The sequence below is a fragment of the Martes martes genome, assembly GCF_963455335.1.
Source record: "Martes martes genome assembly, chromosome: 17".
Classification (NCBI taxonomy): domain Eukaryota; kingdom Metazoa; phylum Chordata; class Mammalia; order Carnivora; family Mustelidae; genus Martes; species Martes martes.
In genome coordinates, this window is record NC_137905.1 from 1,086,842 (window position 1) to 1,113,108 (window position 26,267).

The 26,267-nt window shown below is 65.0% G+C and overlaps 1 protein-coding gene across 2 annotated transcripts; it reads right to left on the bottom strand.

The window, feature by feature from the left end:
• Positions 1 to 401: 401 nt before the first annotated feature.
• Positions 402 to 19,990, bottom strand: CDH15 (cadherin 15). 2 transcript variants are annotated; one of them, XM_080829490.1, is made up of 14 exons: positions 19,881 to 19,990; positions 13,499 to 13,657; positions 13,145 to 13,300; positions 12,002 to 12,146; positions 6,859 to 7,019; positions 5,824 to 5,952; positions 5,177 to 5,362; positions 4,158 to 4,411; positions 3,401 to 3,543; positions 3,001 to 3,237; positions 2,525 to 2,764; positions 2,287 to 2,423; positions 1,917 to 2,084; positions 402 to 994 (listed from the first exon to the last, which is right to left on the bottom strand). In XM_080829490.1, the coding sequence occupies exons 1-14, from the start codon at positions 19,920 to 19,922 to the stop codon at positions 794 to 796; spliced, it is 2,358 nt and encodes a 785-aa protein (XP_080685616.1). In that variant the 5' UTR covers positions 19,923 to 19,990; the 3' UTR covers positions 402 to 793. The 2 variants fall into 2 exon arrangements, with proteins under 2 accessions (XP_080685616.1, XP_080685617.1); XM_080829491.1 differs by lacking the exon at positions 3,001 to 3,237.
• Positions 19,991 to 26,267: the final 6,277 nt, after the last annotated feature.

Here is a 26,267-nt window from a genome sequence, read left to right on the forward strand (position 1 = left end):
GAGAGCCGCGGCCGCGCGCTGCCCGTGTCGCTGCGGGACGCCGACCGCCTGTGCCGCGCCCCGCTCCGCGGCCGGGGCCCGGCCCGCCTGCCGCTGCTGCCGCCCGTCCCCTGCCCTGCGGGGCAGCTGGCCCAGGAGAGCTGAGCGCAGCCCCCTCGGGCGGCCGTGACCCAGGGCGGGTCCCCCCTCCCCGCCCTGGAGCGCCTGTTGCTCAGCATCCCTCCCCCCCCCCCCGTGTGAAGGATAAAGGCACCCCTGGAGCTTGGTGTCCTCGCTGCTTCTTCCCACTGCCCCGAGCCACCCGCTCCGCGCAGCTCACTCCTGCCAGCCCCACGCCCTGGGGGACAGCCGCGTGCGGCAGACGGTGGGGCTGGGGAGCTGGACTCTGTGGGTCACTGCATGGCCCCCGATGGAGAGAAGAGCACGTTTTTAATTCTGGGGAGGCTGGGCTGCTTTCTTTCACACAAGATGAGGTCCGCGTAAGTGGGGGGCGACTGAGAGCAGGGTCGTCTGGTTCTCCCCAGGGAGGGGTCCTCCTTTCCCATCTGATCCGGCACTCCAGGCGGTGGGGCCGTGGACCAGGGGCCTCCCCAGGAGAAGCAGGCTGCCCGAGGGCCTCAGGGACGGAAAGGGGTGCCCTCTGCCCGCCTCTGCAGCCACAATGCCAGGCCCCTGAGGTCAGGCTGCCCGTCCTGGGAAGGACATCTGCCCTCCCTGTCCAGGGGCTGTGCCCTCAGCAGAGCAGGCACAGGTCTGATCAGAAAGTGCCTTTCCCCAGCCCTCGGTCCAGCCCTCACGGGGGTCCGTACAAGTCAGCCAGCCGGGCGAAGCGGGGGCCCCAGGCCCGGAGGCAGCTGTAGTCTTGGTCCTCGTCCCCCAGGCTGGACAGGACGGAGCTCAGCGTCCCTGCCGTAGAACCATCACCCTCGTAGTCATAGATGAGAGCTGTGTCGTAGGGCGGGACACTGGGGTCGCTGTCTGCTGCCTCCAAGCCCTGTGGAGAGGCCCTGAGCGCTCAGGACACCTGCGCGTCCCCCGCACCCCCAGGGGACCCTCCAGGTCGGGCAGCACCACAGAGCGAACTCGCCCGAGGCTTGGATGCTGAGAAGGGAGGGTCCCTGGGGGGGGGCAGAGGAGGTCTGGGGGCACCACCAGGACCCCCCACGCAGGCTGAGAAGAGACACTTCCCTCTGCACGGCTCTCCTTCCTTGGGGCCGGGATCCCGAGACCCCTGACACCCCCCGCCCCCGTGGGACCACCTGCTTTTTCCTGTTCAAAGGTTCTGCAAACAGTTCTGTCTCCTCCATCTCCCCCCTGCCTCCCTCAGGCCACACCCCCTCCTGGGACCTGCCCCAGGGCTTGTCCTAAGCGCAGGCATCTGCCTGGGGGCCCCTCTGACCCGGGGTGCGGCACATGCCCTTGTGTCCTTGGCGTCCCCAGCCGGGTTCCCGTGTTCTGCACACCTCCTGCAGGAATACCCTGACACCGTGTCCACAGAAACTACTGGGGTGCCTGGATTCAGGGACACCTGTACCCCCAGCCCCAGGATGCACCAACATCTCTCTGCCAGGGCCCAGTGGGACGTGTCCCAGAGCAAGGCCCGGCCCACCCCCACCCGACCAGGTGCACCACGACCCAGGGCAGGGCTGGCCACTCCTCTTCCCACGGGGCTTCTGCGGCCGTGGTCCCCCCCATGTCCCAGCTTTGCGTGGCTCTCAGATCCTCCCACGCTCCCCCAACACTCAGCCGGTGTCCCCAGTGACGGATCTGCTCTCCACAGATGGCGCACGTACGGGGGGGCCCACAAGGGTCCACGGGGTACACACGTGTCTGGCGGTCCCCAGCGCACACACATCAGTGGGGATGTGCGTGGCCCTGTGGCCCCACTCCCGTCGCACACCTGCAAGGGCACCTACGTCATCGATGAAGTCGGCGATGTCGGCAGGGCTGGTGGGCAGCAGGCGCGGTGGCTGGGGGCGCGCGCGGCTGAACGGGGCGTCTCGGCGCAGCGGCGGCCGTCCCAGGGGGTCACGCAGGGCAGCCAGCTCTGCAGGGTGGCGCAGCTGGTTGATGTCGTAGGCGTCCTGGAGACCAAGTGGGTGGAATGCGTCCCCACAGGGTGGGCTTTCTGTCCCAGACACCTTGCTGGGGGGGAGGGGTGCTGGGGGCGAAGGCCTAGGAGGACCCGCTGGCCAGCTGGGGGGACCTCCTCCTGGGCCGTGTGGGTGCCCCCCCGCAGGCCCTCCAGGGACCCTTCCCACCACATCCCCCAACACCCTCCCTCACCTGGTCCTCTTCTCCACCTCCCTGTTCATCGTAGTTGAGAATGTTGTCCCGGAGGTCGTCCTGCAGCCCGTGCAGAAATCCCTTGTCCGCAGAGGGCTGCCGGGACCGTGTGACGAGGGCCACCGGCAGGGCAAGCACTGAGGGGGCGGGAGGGAGAGCGAACGGGAGATCGGACTGAGGCTGGACTGGGCGTCAGGGGTGGGCCGGGGGCAGCAGGCGTCAGCACGCAGGCACTCACAGAGGAGCAGGACGATGCTGGCCAACATGATGACCAGGGCGCCCAGGCTGACGCCCGCGCCCCCTGCGTGCCGGGCGGCGGCCCCTGGCAGGCAGACTCCGTCCTGGGCGCAGCGGCACACCGTCACATTCAGGGGCTGGTCTCGCTGCTGGGGCGGCTGCCCCGAGTCCCGGAGCAGCAGGCTGAGGCGGTGCAGCCCCTCCGGGATCTGGTGGCGCAGACGCAGGCGCGCGTGGCTCACTGTGGGGGGCACCCGAGGTCAGCAGGGGCCTCTGGGCCAAGCCAGTCCCCACCCCAGCCCCACCCTGTCCTTCCAGGGCCCCTCGGCACCCTCTGCTGCTGGGCGGGGATCCCGAGACCCGGGGCCTCCGTTTCTCCATCTGCCCACTGGGAGGGGGGGAGCCGGCAGGACCACGGTGTGCGGTCCCCCCAGGTCTCAGGTCCGGACCCTCGGGGTCGTGGTTGGGAGAGCTCACCATTAATCTGGATGAGGCTCCAGTTCCGGGTCAGCTCTGGGACCCGGGGACTCAGCTGAAAGTGGAAGGGGGCCCCGTGGGGGGGCAGGTCCTCATCCGTGGCCCCCAGGAGAAGGCCAGAGCCCTGCTCCGGCTTGCTGCACACGCTACCAGATGGTGGGGACAGCTCAGGGGCGTGGTCATTGACCTCCAGGATCTCAATGGACAGGGTCCCAGTGGCCGTGCAGGGTGGGGAGGCTGCAGGCAGGAGAGGCCTGGTGGGCTCCTCGCTCTGTCAGAGCCCACCGCCCACCCTCCAAGTCTGCTCCACGGAGGGCCAGCTCTGAGCCCCGGGGCAGGGGCAGGGATGCCCAGCCTGGGTCAGAGGGCCCGGGAGCCCAGGCACAGGCGCGGCCCTCACCATCGTCACGAGCCAGGATAATGGCTCTGTACCAGCCGTCCTTGAGGAAAGGGGACGCGGGGCTGAGCACTCGCTGGGTCTGGACCCAGCCTGTAGCTCCGTCCACTTCTAGCCAGTCCTCTGGGTCGTAGTCCTTGGAGTAGCTAGTGGCCGAGGAGGGGACAGAGTGCCCTGAGCTTACACAGGACCCCAGGGGTGTGGCTGCACTTCAACACACACCCGCACATGCAGCACACCCCCGCATGCACACACACACACGCCCCAAGCGTGTGCATCCCTCACACGCACACACACTGTAAGCACACATGAGCCCCTCCGAAGCCGCTCCTCCAATGGCCCTGAGCCCGTGCTGTCTGTCCCCATTGACAGACAAGGAAACTGAGGCCCGGGGCCACGGCCACTGGGGGCCACAGCCAGGCTCAACACCGGAGCACCACGGAGACAGATACGTAGGACCCCGCTGGGGGTGAAATCCGGACTCTGGGACACTGACTGGGAGGAGCACCAGCTGGCCGGAACGGACAGGGCTGGCACTCGGGCGGGCCGGAACAGCGTGGGCAGGTCGCAGCCCTGCCTCACGGGACAAGTTCACAGCAGCACGCACACACACAGGCCGTGAGGCCCCACGGACCCTCAGGAACGCGCACAGACAGACGAGCCCTCTGCCCTCTGCGCGGGGTCGGCCGTGCTCCTGGCCCTGGCTGGGCAGTGAACCAGGGGGCCCTGAGCTCCCTCTGCCTCGCCCCGGGGCCCCCACCTGAGCCTCTGCAGCTGCTGGGTGTCAGGGTCTTGGGCAGAGAAGGTGGCCACAGGGGTTCCCGGGAGCGCCCCCTCAGGCAGGCTGGTCCGCAACGGGTTCTCCTGGAACACGGGCGCCTCATTGACGTCCTGCACTTGCACGTGGATCCTGGCCTGGCCCCGCTGGGCCCTGGGGGCCGCTGCCTGCAGGGGGGCCTCGTTCTGCACTGCCACAGTGAGGTCGTACTGGTCACGGCGCTCGTAGTCCAGGGGCTGGGGTGGGGGGCGCAGAGCTGAAGTCGCTGATGACTCCGGGCCTCCCTCCCCCAGAGGCAGCTACGGGGCAGGGTGAGGCCCCCACAGGGGTCCTGCTGCCGCCCCCCCCCCCCCGTCTCTTCCCCACAGCCCCTTCCCTCCTCTTTAGCCCTGGGAAGTAAAAATGATTTGGGACCAAAAGGTGTGAAGAATGATGTGACAAAGAGTAAATACTCGTCACTCTGAATGAGTCTGCTCGCCTCCGCGTCATCCGCTGCCCGTGTCACGGGCTTGGGGTGCTCCCTGGGGACACAGGCAACATGCCTCAGGGGATCGTGGAGAAGGGGCTCTGGTGGCCGGGGTTAAGTTAACCTCCTCTATGGCTCAGAGCCGTCAGGAGCAGACCGAGATCTTCCGGAGGAGAAAGGAGCTCCCGGCCTGCGGGCCCGCGCCCACCAAGCCCGGCCTGCGGCGGCAGCCGAGCACACACACGTCTCTGTGTGCTGGGCCACGGCCGGTGGACCCAGGTGCGGTCTGTGCTTGTACGCATCTCCACACCTGAACAAGCACGGTTCCCTAAATCCAGAAACAGCACACAGGCGGGGGGGGGGGGGCGCCCCTCCTCCTGGTCCCCGTGCCCTGGGGTCAGCGTGGCCTGAGCCTAGAGCCCTAGCGTTCCTGGCGCCACAGCATTCTGCTCTCTCCAGAGAGTGCCCCAGACAGGGTCCCCACACTCAGGGCCAGCAGCAGACCCCAACTGGGAGAGCCACGCACCCCACTCACCTTCACCACGGACAGCACACCCTCATTGGTCTTGGGGTCTGTGCGGATAGTGAAGTGTCCATTGGGGTCGCCCTCCAGGATGGTGAATCTGGCCGCCCAGTTGGGGGAGCCCGGCAGGTCCCTGTCCTCCACCTCGAGCCTCCCCACGTCCACTCCGCTGACAGCCTCTGTGACCTCCATGAAGAACTGTGGGAGCCCAGCCCTCGTTACTGCCAGGGCTGTGCAGGGGCAGGGAGGTGCTCCCGCGCGGGGATGCTCTCCCCCAGTCCCTCCCAGCCAAGTCTGTGGCCCACCCAGCCCTTCAGGGGTCCCCAAGAGCCCAACTCTGGGCGCAGCTGCATGCCAGGCGCCCCGCGGGCTGCCATCCCCTGGAGGGCAGGGCTGACTGCTCCCTCCCGCACAGCAAGGCTGGAGGGAAGGTTCCTTCCTGCTCCCCAAGGGCTGCGTCTCCCCAGGGCCTCTCTCCCAGCTCCTTCGACCGCGCTCCCGTGCTCACGGGGAGCGTCTCTGGCTGGGGTTTCTGCCTCAGCCACACAGGGCTCCTTCTCCAAAGTCTCTAACCTCCCATCTCTCGAAGTCCCGTGTCCCCGCCAGGAGCCCAAGGAGGAAAGGGCGGTCCCTAGCAGGGGCGTGGACAGTGGCCCCACCTCGTCCCCGGTGAACCCAGGGGCATTGTCATTGATGTCCTCGAGGGTGATGATGGCTGAGGCCGTGGCAGTGAGGCCATCTCCAGACATGTCCGCCACCTGCAGGGTCAGATTGTACACGGCGACCACCTGGGGGCATAGGACATGCCGTCAGGGGCCTGGGGGGTGGGGCAAAGAGCCCTCCCAGGAGAGCCCTGTGGGCCCCTGGAGCTCCAAGTGGCCCCCAGCGCCCCCCCCTCCTCCCAAGCAAAACAAGCGAGCTGCTTTCCAGGTCTGACCACACCACTGCTGACCCCACACTCTGCCTCAGCCTGGGAGGGGGTGAGACACCAGTTACGAAGTTGGACAAGATCCACAGGGCACCTGCTGCCTGCTGGAGGCTGAAGGGCAGCAGCAAGCTGGGTCCCTGCCCTGGGGAGCCAAGTCCAGAGGCAGAGAGAGAGACAGACCCCTAAAATGACCTAAGGCTGTGAGGGACCAGACAGAACTGTGTGGGTGGCCATGGGGAAACCAAGGAGGGCTTCCCAGAGGTGTCAGAGCTGCACAGAAGGCCAGCAGCGAGGGGCCCCAGGGGTCCCCCCAGAGGAAGGCTATCCAAGAGTGGCTATGGCCCCAGAGCGTGACCGGTCACTGTGTGGCCCCTCGCAGGACTCTACCCAAGGCTGGGAAGCCTGAAGGCTTTGTCGGCAACAAGGCAGGAGAGGCTTCCGGCAGAACACAGCCCGAGGACTCGTCAGGGCTGGCATGGCTCGGACAGCCTTCCAGAGCCTCCCTGGAGCGGACCCTACAACCAGCCAGAGGCAGAGGTGTCCCAGCTGAGTGTGTGCTCCGAGCCCCTGGGAGTGTCTGCAGGCAAGGGGGGGATCCCCTCTGCGGCAGCAGGGGGCAGCTGGGGCAGGCAGGGCTGGGGCGGGGCCCCATTGCAAGTGAGCTGCCCTCGTCAGGCTCAGCCAGCCAACAAGGTGGGCAAAGACAGGTTGGGGGGCCCTGGCTGCCCTGGGCCCCGGCATCCGTGGAGGCACCCTGGGGTCTCACCTCACGGTCCAGACCCACTTGCACGGTGCGTATGTCCCCCGTGTGCTCATCGATGCTGAACACCTGGGGACCGCCCTGCTCCAGGATGGAGTAGCGCAGGGCTGCATTGTCGGTTTCCGGGTCGTCAGCATCTGTGGCCTCGGCCCTGGTCACATAGGTGCCTGGGAAGGACAGGGATGCACAGCGGCGATGCACACGGGCCAGCCCGGCCCCCGGGATGTGTCCCGACACTTGCCTGTGGCCCACCACGCCAGGTCCAGCCCCCCATTCGGCCTGCACAAACTTGAACACTCAAGCCTTGGAAGGAGGGCTGTGTGACCCACATGTTTAACCAAGAGCTGACACCCATGTCCCCCAGACATGGGCACAGCCCAGGACGGGGCAAGAGCCCCAGGTCAGATGGGGAGAGCCAGCTGGAAACCCTGAGGCTGGCCCCAAGGAGACAGAGGCCACGGGAACTCAAGACCAACGAAGGTAGAGAGACATGTATGTACAGGTGTGAGCAGCACACACAACACACACATGCACACACACGTGTGTACACAACACAAACGTGCGCACATCTGTGTACAAGGAAGCACCTCTCCCAGCTCTGCCTGCCAGAAGGGCCAACGGGAGCCACCTCTCGAGCCTCCTGCTGGCCAAACGTGGGACAATCTGGACATCAGAGTGATGTTTGTAACGAATCATAACCCACCAAATGAATCAGACTCCGAAAGTCCTGAGAAATAAAATAAATAAATAAAACACGTAACATACAAAGGCACATGCATATACAGGGGTGAAGTGCTCCCATAGACCAGAGAGCCCACTGACAAAGGGAGGAGAGACACCAGAGGAGGGAACCAGGGTCTCCCAGCCTGAGGACAAGAGCCACCAGCAGATGCGAACACTGCTGGGGGAAGTTTAAGGAGTAACAGGATACCTGCCCACTTTCAGAGTATCTTACAAAAGATACCTATTAATTACAAAGGGAAAAAAGATAAAAATCACAGTGGAGAAACCTGGCAGACACATTCTTACGAGGCAGATCAAAGTCAACATCTCCAGGAAGGGGACGTGTGTGCCTCCTGATACGACGCACCAAGGAGAAGGCAGCATCGCCCCAGTGCAAATCCCGAATCCAGCCACACAAACCCACACTCTGACAAAGCCACGGTCTTCAAAGAAATAGCGTAAGTGCTTTACAATGTCAGTGTCAGGACCAGGGAAACTACAAAATGCTGCGGAAAGAAATTGAATATGACACGAGGAAATGAAACACATCCCACGTTCATGCACTGGGAGACTTTAAATACATCTCTAAGTATATATGTGTGTATATGAGCCAAGTATGATACACTGTACGTATGTGCATGAGCCACGTATGATACACTACGTATGTGCATGAGCCACGTATAATACACTGTACGTATGTGCATGAGCCACGTATGATACACTGTACGTGTGTGCATATGAGCCACGTATGATACACTGTACGTGTGTGCATATGAGCCACGTATGATACGTTGTATGTAACATTTTTATATGTTTATATACATTCTTTTTTTTGGGAGGGAGGAGCAGAGGGAAAGAGTCTCAAGCAGGTGCCACACTCAGCGCGGAGCCGGACGCAGGGCTCCATCTCACGACCCTGTGATCGTGACCTGAGCTGAAGTCGAGAGCTGGATGCTTCCTTAACTGACAGCCACGCCGGCGCCCCGGGAGGCTTACTGTGGTGAAATGTCAGTACTACCCAAAGTGATCTACAGATTCGGCGTGATCTCTATCAAGATCCCGAGGACAATTTCTCTGCATAAGCAGAAAAACCATTCTAAAATTACAGAGACTCTCAAGGAAATCCAAATAACCAAAACAATCCTGAGAAAGAACAAAACCGGAAGACCCACACTTTGATTTCAAAACGACTCCAAAGGTACAGTGACCAAAACCGTGTGGTGTGGCCATGAAGGCAGACACCTAGACAATGGAACGGAGTCCAGGAGTAGCCCCACACACGTGGTCAAGTAATTTTTGGCCAGGGGCCGAGACCATTCAAGGGGGAGAAGAGCGGTCTTTCCAACAAGTGCTGCGGGAAAGCATGGCTGTCCCCCCGCGGAAGAACAAAGCCGGACCCTTGCCTCGTGCCATACACACAAATTAACTCCAAGGAGATCGAAGACCTAACCCTTAAGACCTAGAACGGTAATGCTCCTGGAAGAAAACAGATGGCAAACGTTTTGCGACACTGGATTCAGTAATCATTTCTGGATAGGACACCAAAGGCACAGGCCCCCAACACTAGACACACTGGGCTCGTGAACATTGTCATACGCTGTGCCACAAAGACAATCCCGACCCCATAAGAGGCAATCCACAGCATGCGAGAAAACATTTAGAAACCCTGTAGATATATCCGTAGATATCGAGGGATATGCAGGGTACACAGAGAACCCATAAATCTAAACAACGAAACCACGGCAAGATTCAGAACCGGGCAGACGACCTGAAGAGACGTTCCTCCCAATAAAATAGATGAACGGCCAATATGGACATGGAAAGAGGCTCCACATCGCTCATCGGGGAAACGCGAACCCAAGGGACAGTCAGACACCACCTCACGCCTGCTGGGGTGCCTACTGCTGAGACCGACGACCCGAAAAGAACCGCCGGCAAGGACGTGAGCGCGCGGGGCCCCCACGCGCTGCTGGCGGGGGCGAGCGGCACGGCTGTCACTCACGGTCCCCGCGTGGCCCGCTAGTCCCACTTCTGAAAGCGGAGCCTGGAGACCGGCTGGTACGTTCGCGTCCGCCACAGCAGAATCCACACGAGCTAAAACCGGAAAGCGGCCCGGGCGTCCGCCTACGAGTGAGCGGCTGAGGGCGGCGGGGTCCGTCCGCATAACCGAACAGCATTCAGCTCGGAGGAGGAGGGAGGTCCTGACACATGCTACGGGAAGGACCCGGAGGACAGTCGTGGTCTGCGAGACCAGCCAGTCACAGGAGGACAAGGACTGCAGGTCCGCTGGTACGGGCGCCTCAGACGGACTTGCGGAGGCCGGGAGTGGACGGGAGCAGCGGGGGCTGGGGAAGGGGCGGCGGGGCCGCCAGCCGAATGACTCTCGTACCCCTGAACTGTCCCCTCAACACCGGTCAGGACGGGGACGTTTGCGTGCATTTGAGCATGGCAAAATTTCATTGGAAAAAACGGTGAGTGTCCTAAAGAGCTGACGGCTAAGGAGCGCGGCGGACGGGCCGTGCAGTCCCCGCTCGCGCCGGGAGCCAGCGGACGCGGCGCAGAACCGCACTTATTCTGAGTCGGGCAGGTTGGCGAGGGCAGAGGTGAGCGGGCCAGCCGGCGCCCAGGGCGCACCCAGCCTCTCTGAGGACAGGCGTCCCCTCTGGTGGAGCAGGGCAGGCCGGCAGACACGGGAGCCGGATCCGAAGGCCCAAGGCAGACTGCGGACGACCGCGACGGCTCACAGTCCGGAGGGCCCACACTAGGGGGCCTGTGCCCACGGTCAGGCCTTTTCCGTCGGCCCCGCAGTGCTCACAAGAAACACGGGGGCAGGAGGAAGCCTGGGGCAGGGCCCCTGGGGCTCACGCAAGTCTGCCTGAGTCGGGGGCAAGGAGAACCGGACACCCACTGATGCTCCGGGCAAGGGCGGGGGCTGGGGGGGGAGGGGAAGACGCCGCCCTGAGCTGGAGGGACAGAACCCCAATAACCCTCCAGGCGGAAGGCTCGGGTGCACAGGGACCAGCCCCTGCCCCAACAAAGCCTCAGTGGCTGCCACGCAGCGCTAGTCACCCTGGCAGGGGGCAGGAGCCGGACAAGCGTCCTCTGGGCACGGACCCCGCGGGGCTCGCTGAAGCTGACAGTGTCAACACCAGAAGCCCCAGGCCGGGGAGACCATCTCCGCCCGCCACCCGGCTTCCCCAGGCCGAGCCATCCTGCGCTCGTAGACGTTTGCGACCTCCCTGCCTCGCTCCCAGGCTTCCACGCACAGAAGAGCGAGAGAAGAGGCCGTCCTCAGGGATCCAATAGCCAAGAGCAGCCGACCAAGGGCACGGCCGGTGTGCGGCCGCCATCCCGCAGAGCGTGGGAGCCGCTCCGGAGAAGGGGGACCGGGGATTCGGGAGACGGGGGGGACCCGACCCCTGCTGTAAAGGAATCCCGGGGCTGAAACCGTTAGTATGTGTCGGTATTAACTTCCTGACACTGAACGTTACACTGTGTCGAACTTATTAGGGGGAATTCTTTGAGGGTATCCGGTCTGCCCCCAGCTGCCCAGAAAAGACAGAGACAGGAAGGAAAAAAAGAAAAAAACAGTTTAAAGCAAACACGATAAACTTCACATCTCCACTGCTGTACTTTGCAACCATGGGGAAAGTAGGGAAGTAGGGAAGCCTGGGTGGCTCAGTTGGTGACGTGTCCGACACCTGGTGTCGGCTCAGATCACACTCTCAGGGTCCTGGGATCCAGCCTGCACGGGCTCCGCGCGGAGTCCACTTACGGCTGCGCCTCCCCCGCCCTGCGCTGGCACAGTCTCTCTCAAGTAAATGAATCTTCTTAAAAAGTAGAGGTCAAAGACTGTTACTTTATGTCTTCAAACACGGGAACTGAGATGAAGTAAAAGAAACACGAGTGGCCAAGGCGCCCACCTCCCACGCTCAGGTGCATGGCTTGCCCGCGCTTCGACCCGAAGCCCTGGGAGCAGGGCGGGAAGGAAGCAGGAAGGAGCCGCTCTTTGCAGTGAGGTCCGTCCTGCCCGGCACAGGTCAGGCAAGCGAGGCCATGAAGGACCGAAGGCTTGTTTGGGATCAACATGTAGGACTGGAAGCGAGGAGTGGGGTGACTGCTGGTGGGGGCAGGTTTCCTTCTGGGGGACGAAGCACTCTAGAACTGGCCGCAGGGACCCGTGCCTGTGCCACAGCCGCAGACTCCGTGCGGAGCGAGCGGCTGGGGCCACGAGAGCTCAGCCATCCCGGAGGCCTCTCCAGGGAGATGTGGGGGGTTGGGGATTTGTTTTGAAATGGGAAGTGACTCGAGGTGACTTGTGGAACGTCCCTACTCTGGAGGCTCTGAAGGATCACAGAAAGTGCAGCTGGAAGGACCCCCAGGCCTTCTGACAGGCCCAGAGCCCCTCCGCCCCAGCCCCCCTCACCTGGGACGGCCCCCTCCAGCACGCGGCCCATGAACGCCTCCTGCCGGAAGACGGGCCGGTTGTCGTTCTGGTCCACGACCACGATCTCCAGGTCCGTGGGCTCCTCCAGGGTGGCTCCTCCCAGGTCCAGAGCAAAGGCCCGCAGCTAGCCAAGGGGAGAGCAAGGGCTGCTGCCGTGCCCCCGACATGGGTGGCCCCCACCAGGCCGAGAGGAGGGACAGCAAGTGCGGACTCGGGGCTGGAAAATGCCCTCCAACAGGGAGAAATGGCACGGGGTGGGGTGTGCTCACGGCAGGGGCAACATCCCCGTCCCCCAAGGCCAGCCTGCTTGCCCATGGCTTCCCATCTTGCCTCGGCTGCTGGGAAGCTCCCGGCTGTGCCCCCTGCGAGGCCGAAGACGCACTCTCCCCAGCGCTCCCGCTCCCTCCCTTCTGCTAACTCGGTGAGGCCCCTCCTGGAGCTTAATGAATACATGAACACTTGAAATGAAACCACTTCCCACGCTCTTGGAGAGAGGGGGCAGTATCATTTCCAGGTGAAATCACGGTCCTGATAACTCCCAGGAGCCAAAAGCTTGTTCTTAAGATCTGAGCACAGGAAACGTCAAGTGGGCAGTCTCCTCCCCCAGGACGGATACCAGCATTTTTGGAGCAGATGACTCTGTAGCCTCCCTCTGCAGCCTCCTCCTGGCTTGGCTCTTATCTCCCTCCCTGCCAGCCCTTGTCTCAAACATCACCCCAAGGGGTCGGTCCTGTGCCACCTTGCCCTGAGAATCAAGGGACAGCTGTCGTTGCGGATTGCCCTACCGTGGGATTCCTCACAACACCCCATTCCCACCCGACGCAGCGGGGCTGGGGGCAGAGCTGCCGTGGGGGGTGAAACCACACCAGGGTCCAGTGGTGCTTTGCTGGGAGGCTCATAGCCTCCCTGGCAGGACCAAGCACCCCTCCCCGGGGCCTCAGTTTGCGCTCATCTGTTCAATGGGAATATAAACCCCAACACCTTTGGGCTGCAAGTCCTAGTCCCATATCCCTGTGCCTACCTCCTCATGAAGGACACATGGCCTAATGCCCCAACCCTGGCCAGGAGCCTGATGGAAGGAAGGCTCTGCTTCCCGCCAGCCCTCCCCACAGCGGGCCCCACCCGGAAGTGGTCTGTCTTCTCCCGATCGAGCATGGCGTTCAGGAACACCTTCCCCGTGAACTTGTCGATGGAGAACACGCCCTGGGGCTCCTCGTCCACACCAGGACCCTGGATGCTGTAGATGACGCTGCCCAGCGGCTGCTTGTCCGATTTGATCTGCCAGGGCAGAGTGCAGGCTGGGGAGATGCCGCGGAGGCAGGGTCCTGCCCCCTCCCAGCCTCCGCCCCTCCCCCAGCTGGGGGGGACAGCTCCGCCTACAGCCCCACAGGGCACCCGTCCCCAACCACACAGCTTCAGGGGCCCACGGGGGACAGCCCAGCCCCCGCTCTGCCCGGCACCCCCCTTGGCCCTTACCTGCACCAGGGGGTATGGGAGGCGCTTGTGGTTCTCAGACACACTGATGGGGGGGATGACCCAGGCTCTTCGTACGCGGCCCAGCGCGGGGGCCCGGTGCCAGGGGTAGAGGGTACTGGGTCTCCTCTGCCGAGGGACCCCCAAGGACAGGCCCAGGCTCTGCAACACAGAGGGAGACAGCGGTCAGTCACGCGGTGTGCAGGCCAGGCCTCCGAGAAGCCCACCGTCAGAGCCCCCGTGGCCCGGCATCCGTCTCCGGTCCTCGCCTGGGAGGTGCCGGGACCAGGAAGGCCCCGGGCCTCAGTGTTTGCCAACCGGCTGGGAGACATCGAGGCTGCTCTGCCCCACTCCTCCCCAACAGGCCCAAGGGAGGCTCCCAGGGCTTGGGGAGCACGGGGTGCTCAGGGGCAGAGGGAGGCAGAACGGGGAGCAAAGCAGCCGCTTGGAACAAGCTGGGGAGGGGGTGCTTCCAGGGACGTGTAGCGTGAGAAGACTGTGGTTAACAGGGCAGGGCCAGCAAGGGAGGCGGGTGCTGGGGGCCTCTCCCCTCGTCCAAGGCCGGATCGGCCAGAGGTGGGCTGCGAAGGCAACAAGCAGCCCCCCAGGGCCTCCGCGAGGCTTCAGCTCCCAAGGGGTGCCCCAGGCTGAGCAGGCCATCGCGCCTGGGTGAAGAGAGGGCGTGCGGCCCCACTCGGAACGCTTCCAGGAGGCGGGCCTTTGTGCTGGCTCTTTGGGGGTCCACAGGGGCTGCATGGAGACTCAGGCCCCGGTGTCCAGGACGTCAGCAGGGGTTGGAATCCCCGTGCACACGGACCCGGTGCTGGCAGGTACACAGGGCCCACGGGGCAGAGAGGACAGCAACACCAGGGGCTGCCCCCACACGGCTGCCCCCAGAGCAGGGAACAAGGTCACCCCAACACCTTGGTTCCTGGAACCCAGGGATGGTGCCTCCCTCCCTCTCCACACGCCCAGGGAACTGGGGTGCCTGGGGCCTGTGGGACTGCCAAGGGAGGGTGGGGGGCATATGGACACCCCCCAGGCCCTACCTCAGGCCAGGCGTTGGGCTCAGAACCGGGGCCATGAAGGAGCAGGGGAGGAGGGGGGCATCTGTGATGCCGAGAGTCTCTCCAGACCCGCCATCAGCTCTCGTGGTGACCGTAGATAGTCCCACCCTCCCAGTTCAGAAGGAAGATGTTGGCCCAGAAAAAGCACCTGTCCCGTGATTTACAGGCAGAGCCGGCAGCACCCCCAGAACACACCCTGAGTTTCACAACCCGTGACGGCCCTGGTTCAGCTCTGTGGTCTCTGCAGCAGGGTCCTGGACAGCATGAGCTCGGGCACTGTGGCCGCCTGGGCACCAGGGTATCCAGGGGTAGAGTCTGGCTGGACTCAGATCAGAGCTGTCAGCACCCGGGAAGGGGGCTGGGGGACCCAGGGGGAGGGGCTGGGTTTGGCTGCAGGAGAATGTCAGCAATGCACTGTCCATTGGTCACGCCCACCCACACGACACCACGTCTACAGCTGCCTCCTGCCCTTCCCCAAGCCCAAGGCAGGCCTGGCCAGCTGGGGGTCTGCAGAGGAACACCCCCGCCCAGACACGAGCCCTCGGTGCTCTGGGGATGTCCCTAGAAGCTCTCGGGCCCCACTGAGGGTCTCCAGGCCCCTGGGCCCTTCTGGAGGGCGCTCTCTCCTGCTCAGGTGGACAATTTTGGCTCCCAGGGCACCTCCAAGGGGGCGGGTGTGCTCCCCGGCTGCCCTTTGCCTCCTCAGCCCCTTGAGCTCACCCCACACCTGCCGCCTTGGGCCGCACAGTCCTCAGAGGGGCGAGCGTGGAATGGGCTGGCCTTGTGGCTCAGGAGGGGGCACTGGTGACGAGTGAGGGGTGCTTCGGGCTGGGACAGGACAGGGGTGGGAAGGAGGTGCCGGCTGCCTCCACGCTCGTCCCTGGCCTACCCTGCACCCAGGCAGGCTTTGTCTCTGTGCCCAGGGCTGGCACACCACGAGTTTGACACACTTTGTAGACAGAACAGCAGGAACGTTCAAGAGACCGCTGATCTCTCCTTGGGGCCCCAGGCCACCACATCAGTTCTGGAACCTTCCTACCTCCGCATCTGAAATCCCAGGGTCCCTTCCCCGCAGGGGCCTGGAATCCAGGGAGCAGCGAACATGAACACGAACACGGATTAGAGAAAGGACAGAGCTCTCGGCCAGGCCCCCCGGCTACCCGCAGCCTGACAGATGGCAGCACTGGTCCCAAGCCTGCCTGGGGCGGCGGGGGCTTCTGGCCAAACCCAAGGAGCACAGACCTCTTCTATGTCAGCGTGCCGTTCCCGCCCAGTGGGGACCTGCTGGCCTGTGTCATCACGCTAGCTAGTGGGGACAGGGTCTGCTTCCCGAGCGCCCCGAGGCCAGCACAGAGCATGGCATCCTCCCCGTCCTCCAAGCTCCCTTCCTGCCCCCTCCCCTGGCCCTCTCTCAGCCCTCACAGCCCCTGGGAATGGATGAGGACTGACTCATGTCCCAGTTCCCCAGAGCAGAGCTCAGAGGGCCTGAGCCATTGCTCGAGCCCACACAGCCGGAAAGCAACAGAGCTAGGGCACACAGGAAGCAGCCCAGCCTCCGCGTGATGGGGGGGGGGGTGTGGAGAGCCCTGGGGCGGCAGTGGGGTGGACAGTCCGCACACAGTCCTTGATCACAGGCTCTTGGAGGAACAGCAGGTAGGGGACACACTCTGCCCTGTCCAGCCACAGAGCCTCCGGCTGCCCCCTACCCCTGTCTCCACCAGTGGCCTGGGCTGATGCTCTGGGACGTCCACCAGTGTGGTGTGGGGCAAATGTGATCGTGGCACAGCCCAGGGGTCCTGGGTCCCAGGCTGTCCAGGGCCCAAGTCCAGGTCAGCAGAAGCCACAGAGCCTTGGCAGGGGCCCCTGCCCAGATCAGAGGCTGCGGTGGGTGGGGTGGCTAGGCTGGGCCACAGCCCACTTCCGGCTGTCCGGGGCACTAAGCTAGTCTCTGTCCTCCTACTGTCCCCTTCCCAGAGGACGTGGCTGGCTGGGGGAAGACCCAGGAGCCACCTCGGGATCATGGGACATCTGGTGCCAGGACAAAGCCAGCTCACACAGACCCCCAGCACACAGAGGAGGAAGGCTGCCACGGAAAAGACCACGGAGTGGACATGGGCCCACCTGCGCCGTCCACCCTCACTGCTGCCCGGGTCGGGCCAGGGCCAACTGGTGTTGTGGACCCACTCCCCCCACATGAGGCCCAACAACACCCCTTAACCTTCCCCTTAAGCAAGCCCCTGACAGCAGTCTGCAGGCTCTAAAGACACCGGGACCATCGTCCCCTCACTGGGCCAACCCCCAGCCCTGACACCAGCCCAGGAGCTTCTGAACCCTGAGCTTCCCACTGCCCACTGTGGGAGTCTGCGCAGCCGACGGTTCTCTGCTTCTCCCCCCACGCCCCTGGTGGGCTCAGGACACGGAATGAGGAGGCACGGCCCGGTCTCCCGGGGGCCTGTGAAGCAAGCCCGACGCTCTGCTGCCCTGGGTGGCCACCCTGGGTCGAGAAGCTGCTGACCTAGGGGTGGGGGCCTGGGTGTCGGGTCAGGAGAGCCGCTTTCTCTCCCGGCACGGCTGGCCTCTAGGGGCCCCAGGGTTCCCGGAAACCACTGCTGAGATTCAGAAGGTGGGCGCCAGGCCTGAGCGCAGGGTGGGGGTGGCACTGCCTCTGTGGCCCGGCTTCCCAGAGCCCCGTCCGCTGCGGTGGTGTGACTCAATCCAGGGAAGGGAACGTCTCCTCTTGTCCAGTGCAGCTAGGCAAAGCTTACAAAACGCAGCTGCGCGAAGGGGCTCGAGGAAGGGGTTCTGTGGCTAGCCCGATGCCTGAGTGTGCACAGGCCCCTCCAACGCCGGGTTTCTCGAGTTCTGGGAACCAGGCAGGAGGCCTGCAGCCTGCTGGAGCGTGGGTAGGGTCTGCACTTCCCACCAGCTTCCCAGGCCCGAGCCCCTTCCCCCCAGCTTCCCAGGCCTGAGCCCCTTCCCCCCAGGCTGGAATCCGGACCACCCCGTTCCTGGACGGCCCGGCAGGCATCAGGCATGCCAGGAATGGGCCCAGCTGCTGCCATGGCCACAGACACCCCTGCATGTCGCCCCTGCGTTCCCCTGCAGCTGCTGCTTCAAAGGAGGGGCGAGGGGCACAGCAGCGGGCAGCTGGAGAGGGCCAGCTGTTGGCCTGGCCTGCCCCTCACCGCGGGCCGCACCACTGGGTCCCGGGCTGCCCTGTCCACCAGGGAGAGGACAGTGGTCCCAGAGCCGGCTTCCCTCTGCTGCCCCCGTGACGGTCACACTACCATGGGGATGATGACCCATCCCCATGCTGGAGGATGTGGCCACATCTGCAGCTCAGGGCTCTGTCCCATGTTGTCCTGGAGGCTCGCCACACTTTGCCAAGTCCCAGGAACACAACTACACCCTCGTCTTCCTTCCAGAAGCCACATGTCTCACCGGACGCCAACTTAGGTCCCCTCCAGCAGGTCATGGCTTTGCCCTGAATCATCTGGGCTCCCCATCTCTCCATCACGCTCAGGTGGGGTGGGGGCCCAGGGCTAGGCACAGTGATGAGGACAGCGTCGGCCTGCGGAGGCAGCCGACAGGGACCGGCTCTGAGAGGACACACTGTAAGCCCACTGGCTAAGATTTTAGAGGACCCAGGTAGGAGAGGGCCGTGCCTCGTCCAAAACCACCTGTAAGCAACAGATCAACGCAGAGTCCTGTCCCCAAGCCCCCACCCAGGGCTCCCCCGAGACAGCTCTGCCATGCCCGGACTGGCCCGCCATGGGGGCTCACGGAGGCAGAGGAAGGGGCACCAGGAACAGCCATCCCCTGCCATGTGGCTGGACTGGAGAGGACAAAACAGAGCTGCGCCAGGTGGGGGCAGGGTGGGAAGGGTCCGGACAGACGCTGGTGCTAACCTGAGCCACACTGAGTGCAAAACTCGAGTGGCCCAGCCACAGTGGCTGATCCCCCAAATCCCTAAGATCTCCAGCTGTGTGTGTGTGTGTGGGGGGTCATTCTGCAATGGCCCCGGGGGGGGGGAATCTGTGAGGGGACTACGCCCCTCCCAGCAGCAGAGTTCTCCTGGGGCCTGGTGAAGGGTACACACCCCAAACCCCAAACGACTCCAGCACGTCCCATGTACTGGACCCAAAGGCAAAGTGGGGTGTATCGCTGTTCCCATGGGGGGTCCTGAGAGGTGTGCAGCCTTCTGGAATGGACCTCAGTGGGGGGGGGAGCATAGGGTCCTGCAGGGGGCGCCCAGAAGACCCCCAGCGCAGCGTGGCCTCCGGCAGAGGCTGGAGGAGCACAGGTGGTGCCAAGCCAGCTGGCTGCGGGCAGCCCAGGCCCAGAGGGGCTGCTGTGGAGAGGGCCGGGGAGGCTGAACGGCCGGGGCAGCGGTGACCAGAGCTGCGGGGCGGGGTGCCCTGAGGGACCAGTTGCTGGGGGGCCAGCATCTGAGCAGCTTCCGGCTTAGCTCTGTGGGGGCGGGAGGACCCCGAGGCCTCCAGAATGGGAGCTCCTCCCCAGCGTGCGGCACTGCGGTCACCTGTGGGCGCGTGTGGGCTAAGCCCTCGAGCTCACCACCTGCCACGTGGACAATTAAGGTCCGGCGTGATGCACAGCGGCCCCCCCCAGCCCGGCCCTGGTCGCTGGCTGGGACCCTGACTCAGCCCCGTCCCCCAAGGCGGGCCACGGGCTCTGCAACCAGGCCCAGCGGAGTGCCTGCCGGGCCCCAAGGGCCACGCGGGGGGGGGGGGTTGCCCATGGTGGGGAGGAGGGCAGCGGCCCGTTCCTTCCACCCACCCCGCTCCCACAGCAGGGCGACGGGGGACCTGGGGGCGCCAGCAGTGTGGGGGTGGCGGCGGTAGGTCCCGGGGAGGGGCTCCTGAGCACTCCCCCAAGGGCCAGCGGGTTCCAGGGCTGCCCCTGCCTGCCGGGTACAGGGTGGGGGTGTCTCGGGCTCCAGCCACGGCCAAGCAGGGCCATCTGCCAACTCGGCGGAGTGTGGTCAGAGCCTGCGCTCAGCCCCCCCCCCCCCGAGCTGGGCTGCCCCCGTGGCGCCCCCTCTCCCTGGCGCTCACCACGCGCACCTCCGGGGACGGGCCGGGCGGGTGGTCTCCGGCGGCGCCCCAGCTTGGCGGGCCGGCCAGTCCGGGCGGAGGCGGTGACCCTGCCGCCGGAGCCCCTCGGGGCACAGAGCGCCCTGGACAGAGCCACTCGCTGGGCCCCCACCCGGGACTCCTCAGCTCACGCGTCCCCCCAGGTGGCCGGGGCTAGTCCGACAGGGCAGGCGGCGAGGGACCCCGCGCGGCCGGACGCCTTACCTGGGCCAGCAGCCCGACGGCGAGGAGCAGCGCGACGTCCATGGGCCGGCGGGGCAGGGGCCGAGTGTCCGGCGTCCGGAGGCGGCCTCCTGCTCCCACACAACCCGGGCTGAGTGACAGCACAAGTGCGCGGGCGGGGCGGGGGGCGCCCGAGTGAGTGACAGCACGTGTGCGGGGGCGGGGCCTGGGCGAGAGTCGGCACGTGGGGGCGGCGGGGGCGGGGGCGTGCGGTGGAGCCACGGCTCTGCCTGAGGCGGTCAGGGGCGGGGCCTAGGCTGAATGACAGCACGTGTGCGCGGGGCGCGGCGGGTTAGGGGCGGGGCCTGGGCGGAGCGTCCGCCGGCGCGGCGGGCGGGGGCGGGCCAGGGGCGGGGTCTAGGCTGAGTGACAGCGCATGGGCACGGGGGCGGGGCCCAGGCTGAGAGCACGGGGGCGCGAGCAGACTGAGGGGGCAGGGGCGGGGCCTCAGCTGAGTGACAGCCCGTGCGCACGAGGGGGCGGGGCAAGGCGGGCCAGAAGCAGCCCGGAGGCCGGGCCTGTAGAGGTCGGGCGTCTGTGGTGGGCGGCAGAGCTCCGCGGCCCCGGGGCGACACGGGGAAGCCAGAGCGGACTGAGTCATTCATCCCTTCATGTTTCCTGTTGTTGCCCCGCGAATCGGCAGGCACACTCCTGCCTCCGGGCCTTTGCACTGGCTGTTCCCTCTGCTGCGGTGCTCCTCCCTGGGCTATCCCCCCGCCGCCGCCAAGGCACATTGCTGGCCGCCTTGAGGGCTCTGCCTAGTGGCCACTGCCACTAGACACTGCCACGCACCTGGCACCTCGCATCTTAGGGCACATTCTCTCCCTGTGGATCCTCAGGGCTAGCACAGAGCAAGGTCCCGCACAAACCTAGCTTGGGGTTGGCCCTCCCTACCCAGCCAGAGCCCTTCCTTTCCTTCCTCCTCTGGCTTGCTGGGTGGCTTCCCATCAGGTGGGCAGTGATCTGTGTGTGGCCCCCACAGACGCAGCACGCAGGAATGGACGGTGGTGAGTGGAGGCTGGAGGACCCTGTGCGCCGACACGTTCTCATGTTTTCTTTGGAGCGGGAGGGGTGGGGAGTGTCACGGAGCAGGTCCCTCTGCTCTCCTGTCCAGATCGTGGGCTGGTGGAGCAGGTGCAGAGCCATCTGTGCCCGCAGCCTGTCTGGAAGGAGGCCGGCCTGCAGGACGCTCTGGCGGGGACTCTGTCCCTGGCACTCAGTCCTCCGAGGTGGGGAGTTGGCGGGGAGCCCCTTCCATCTCCAGGCTCTGAGGCCTCACCATCCTGCCTCTGAGGTTAGGGACCCCAAACATGGGTGGGGCAGCCCTCTGAATGCTTTGGGTTTCTGCCTCCTGGGCCTAGTGTAGGGGGGAGGTAGAAGGGCAGGTGACTGAGCCCCCCTGGTGAACCTCAGGCACTCTGACCGGGGCGAGGGACATGGCTGGGTGCGATCTCTCTCTCTGTTCGCTGGGCCTTCCTCCACAGTGCTCTTGGTCACTTGTCTCTCACTCAACAGTCTCTGGGGGTCAGGGGGTTTCCAAGGGGGAGGGAAAGCTAGGGCCAGTCATGGGTGAGCACCAGGGTCAGGGAAGGGCTATTGGGAAGTGGTGTGGTCCCCACACTGGTGAGCAATCCTTCCAGCACCCCTGCCCCGGGGCAGGGAGGGGACGCCCTCCTGGGTTCCAGTCCTGGCTGGAGGCCCTGCCGTCTTGCTCTCTTCACCAGCCTCAGTTTCCCCTTGTGTCCGAGGGAGGGGGTTGGGTTCCACGAGCATGGATGTCTTGTCCATGGGCTGTCCAGGGCTGGTTCACTCTCCTTCCTAAAGGGGTTCTGGCCCCTCGAGAAGAGCCCTCTCATTTTCCCGTGGACTTGGGGCATCCTAGCCTCTGGACCGTCCACCTTTTGCACCCCATGTCTGTAGCTCTGACCCCCCCAGTGGCTCCCCTTTCCATAGCTCTGCAGCCTCCTTTGGGCAGGGCCCGCGGCGTTTGGTCGCCATGCGCTGCCCTTTGGGGGGCCATGTCCCCTCCACGACCCACAACCCACGACCAGAACCCCGGCAAAGGCCAGGGCCGCTCCCATGCCCTGCCCCCAGTCAGGACCCCTCTGGGGGTGCCCCCTCTGCCTCCAGCAGCCAACACCGTGCCTTTGGGCCTTCTGTTCTCTGATCCGGAGCGGAACACTTGGGCAGCCCCTGGGGCACCTGACCTAAAAATCTCATTCCAGCCACCAACTGTGTGGGAGCTTTTCCAGGGGACAGACCAGGTCAGGGGCCAAGTGACTTGTCCCTATCAGCGGGTACACACTGAGCGTCCTGCCTGGCTTCCTGCATGGGTAGCACCGCACGTCTACACTGCCTGCGGCCCGCCAGGGGCTCCTGTGGCACAGACAGCCATCTTGCCAATGAAGGTCCGTTAGCGTCTCATGCCAAGAAAACTGCCTGGTGTGAACACAGACCCTGGGCCTGCACTGGGGGGCACCTGCCCACCTGGGGCTCAGGCTGCCACGGGGGACGGGGGCTCGGACAGAGGGTGGACACAGAGGGGAGCCTCCGGGGTGCTGAGGGAAGGAGGTGCCCTGACACCAGGTGTTGGCCTGGGCAGAGGGCGGCTTCCTTGTGGAGATGCCCTGGGGGCGGCTGTGGGTGACAACGGTGAAGGACTCCCAGACGTCGTTGTCACCCACATGCAGCTGTCCCTCGGGGGCCCTCACTTGGGAGGCAAGAACAGGGAGTCTGGCTCCCTTGTCTGCCACGCTGGACAAGGCCGGGCTGGCCTCAGGGGCCAGGGGGTCACGGCCGCTCAGGCCGCGTCTGCCCTCTGGCGGCCACAGGATGCACTGCAGGCAGCGGCCGCCAGGTCTTGGAGGGACCTTTGTTCAGGAACCCAGTGACAGTGCCCGCCCCCACCGAGCTGTCATTCCCACACTTGTTTTTAACGTCTCAGATGCTCGAACACCGCAGATGGCAGGTCACAGGCAGCGATCAGGAGGGAGGCGGGGGCGGGCAGAGGTGCTCGGTGGGCCCTTGGTCCCGGCCTCCAAGCCCCCAGCCGCTGGGGCTGCGCTCCTGTCCTGCCCAGCCGCCGCCCGCCCTGCAGCTCCCCTTTGGTGATGCAGATTCCTGCCAGTGAGCGGCCCCAGGTCCCCCAGACGCGGTCACCCGGGCCCTTTAAGTGATAATCAGCCCTAAGGCCTAGGGGGGGTGGGTCAGGGTGGCCAGGTGTCCTCACGGCTGCGGCCACCCCCGGACGCCAGCAGGGGGCAGTGTGGCTCTAGGGATGCCCAGGCCCAGGCGGCGGGGAGAGCGGGCTGATTCTCCCACTTCTGGCCCAGAGGTCGTCCCAGCTCTGTGCTCAGGGGCAGGTCCTTCTCGCACCCACCCCGGACACACCTGCCCCTCCCCCCAGCTCCTCTGGAAACGGAGCCCCACGGTGAGCGACCCTGCCTCCCCTCAGCCCTCCCAGGGCAAACAGACCCCAGCATGACGCCCTCCCTGTTGAGCTCCCGGGAGGGATAAGGGAACACTCGCCATAGGGTCAGCACAGATTCCTGCCAGTCGACCCCAGAGACGGCCTTGGACTGCCGGCCCCTCGCCCACCCCTGGTTGGGCCTGGAGCAGCTTGTCTGAGGTTTTCCCCGGCGCTCGCTACAGGCAGCCTGGACTCCTCCCCGCGGCTGGCCCAGATGTGCTGGGGGCAGCCGGGCCAGCAAGGGCTTGGGGGTATGGCCTCGGCCAAGGGGCCCTGTTGTCGCTGAGCCCCGCCACCCCACCAGAGCCCCGAGCTCCTGAGGTCAGCCCAGGAGTGCTCAAGAACCCGGGTTCAGGGGAACACCCTGGGCACAGTGACGAGGGCACAGAGACAGGCCAGAGAACAGAGGTCACCGGGTGCAGACGGTCAGGTTTTAAAGGAATTTGTAAGCTGTCTGCCGAAGGTCAGTTTTGTTTTTTTTTTAAAGATTTTATTTATTTGTCAGAGAGAGAGCACAGGCAGGCAGAGGCTGAGAGAGAAGCAGACTCCCTGCTGAGCAAGGAGCCCAATGTGGGACCTGAACCCAGGACCCTGGGATCATGACCTGAGCCGAAGGCAGAGGCTTAACCAGCTGAGCCACCCAGGCGCCCCAGAGGGTCAATTTTGATGGAAAAACTCACTCCAGTAAGAACTCACCAAGACAGACCGGGGGGCCTGTGCTCCCTAAGCCCCTAGGGCAGGTGTGTAGCCCCCCCAATCCTGCTTGTTCAATCTCGGGGTGCTGAGGACCCAGGAGAGGGGACGGTGTGGACAGCTGCCCTCAGAGCCGGGCAGAAAGGCGTGGGAGGGTGGGAGGGAGAGCACAGGCCAGAGACACTAGGGGAAGCCCAGGGGCGGGGGGCACGGCGGTGTGAGACCCCTCTCAGGGCAGGGGCACCAGGCTGGGCCTCCTTCGCCAGCGTCTTCACCCCTGGCTGGCCGGTGGGTGCCGGCAGGAACCGGCCTGGTTTGGGCACACAGAGCAGGGAGCAGAGAGAGTGTCCTCAAGCAGGGACCAGGAGGGTGTACCCGTCGGGGACTCGCCCCCTTTCTTCAGAGTGGCCCGCCCTGAGCGCGGCTGGGGAGGGGGCCCCGACTGGAAGAAGCCGCAGGGACGAGCTCCAGGCAAATGAGGACACCTGGGAGGCGGGGAGGCCAGGGCCGTCCCTGGGGCCCTGTGGGCTGTCTGCAGGGCTGCAGGCCATGCCCAAGACCCCGTGGTCCCCTGTCCACTCATCTTCCACGCAGCCCAGAGAAGCTGCCAGGGAAGCTGTGTTGACCCCTCCTCAGTCCCAGTGGGGGGTCCCTGAGCCAGCCCAATGAGCACCAGCCCCACGGCACCCCCAGCCCGGCAGCTGGCACCACCGTCTTCCGACCAATATCGAGCAGCCTGGTGACAAACGCAGGTGTGGAGAACCCCAGCAGCTAGACGAATCACGGCAATGACCCTTCAGATGCAACCCGCGGCGGGAACAGGAGCCCTGTGGTCTGCTGGCGCGATCACCTCGTTCACGCTCGCCTCATTCTGGGGCCTCTGGCGCTGCTCGTGCGGACGGTGCGGCTGGAGGGGCTGTGCCCGTGGGCAGGGGCTTCCCATGCCAGTGACAGGGCCCATGAGACAGACGCGGGGCCGCGAGCCTTGCTGGTGGAACTTCTCTGCCAGACGGATGGACTCGGGGCAGCAGAGCCAGGTTGGGGCAAGATGGGGGGGGTGCCCGGCCGAGAAGCCCCCAGCACGGCCGGGACTGCGGGCGGGTGAGCAGCTTCCCCGCCTCCGCCATCCTCTGTGGGGCTCACGCTCCCTGCCTTCTCCCAGACACGGGGGCCTGCGTGCTCCGACCCCGGCTCCCCCGACTCGGGGGCTCTGGTGGGTGTCCAGGCTTGCCCAGGTCTGAGCCCCAGCCCCCGCCCTCCCCATCCCTCCTCCAGTTCCTCCCCCGAGCTGGAAACCCTGGAACGTTCCAGACTCCTCCTCCTCCACCTCCCATACTCAGCCTCCCCGAACTAGTAAGCACCTCCCGTCCTTTGGCCTTTCTGGACCCTGCTGGGATCCTGTCCCGGCCCCAGGTCCTCAGGGCTCTGCCCTGGGCACCCGGCTCAGTCCCAGCACCTTCCCCGGTTCCAGAGAGGCCCTGCTGTCACATCAGGCCACCACTCTGGCCCACTGCAGGGGTCTTGTGCTCCCTGGCCACGGAGGCATGTGGGCAGCCAGGGTCCAGCACCTCGTCTGAGTGAGGCTCCAGGGCACAGGACTGTACCCGGACCTAGTTAAGTTTAACTCGTGACCGCATCTGACAGGCCTCAGCTCCAGGAGCGTGAGGAGGGGACGTCCACAGACGCAGTTAATGACTTTGCGAAGCGCCCGAGTCTCCTCTCCTTTGGGTGATAGCCTGCACGCAGATGTGTCTTCCCTGGAGGCTCACCCTGTCCTTGGTCTCTCCCTGGCCAGTGGCTCCATTCCTGCCTGGAATGAAGTCACGGGTGGTGGCACGGCCGTCGAGAGGAGCAAGTTTCAGAACTTTCTAGAGAGCCTGTCCACTAGCTGCTCCCACAAGATAAGCCAAGGCGTGTGCTGAGCTCCGGGTATGTTGGCTAGGCCGCGGAGGGTCCGGCCGGGCTCCTCTCTGCACAGAGGTGGGGCTGACTTTGGTGACCCCACGCAGGTGGGCTGAGTGGGGCGGGGCCGAGCCAAGCGCACTGCAGGCCGGGTCTCTGCATCTTCGTCCCGGGGGCTGTCCGGCAGCGGGCGGGACAGGCGGACCCGAGCTGTTCATGGGAGCGAGGCTCACGCCTGCTGGGGGTTTCCATAGGGTACACACACCGTGGTGTCAAGGACAAAGAAAACCCTAACAACACCAGAC

Coding starts and splice junctions, on each gene's coding strand:
- CDH15 (XM_080829490.1), bottom strand. CDS start 19,922: ATGGACGTCGCGCTGCTCCTCGCCGTCGGGCTGCTGGCCCAG. Junction 5,953..6,858: donor AAGTGGGTCTGGACCGTGAG/GTGAGACCCCAG, acceptor CTATGCCCCCAG/GTGGTCGCCGTGTACAATCT. Junction 3,238..3,400: donor TATCCTGGCTCGTGACGATG/GTGAGGGCCGCG, acceptor TCCTGCCTGCAG/CCTCCCCACCCTGCACGGCC.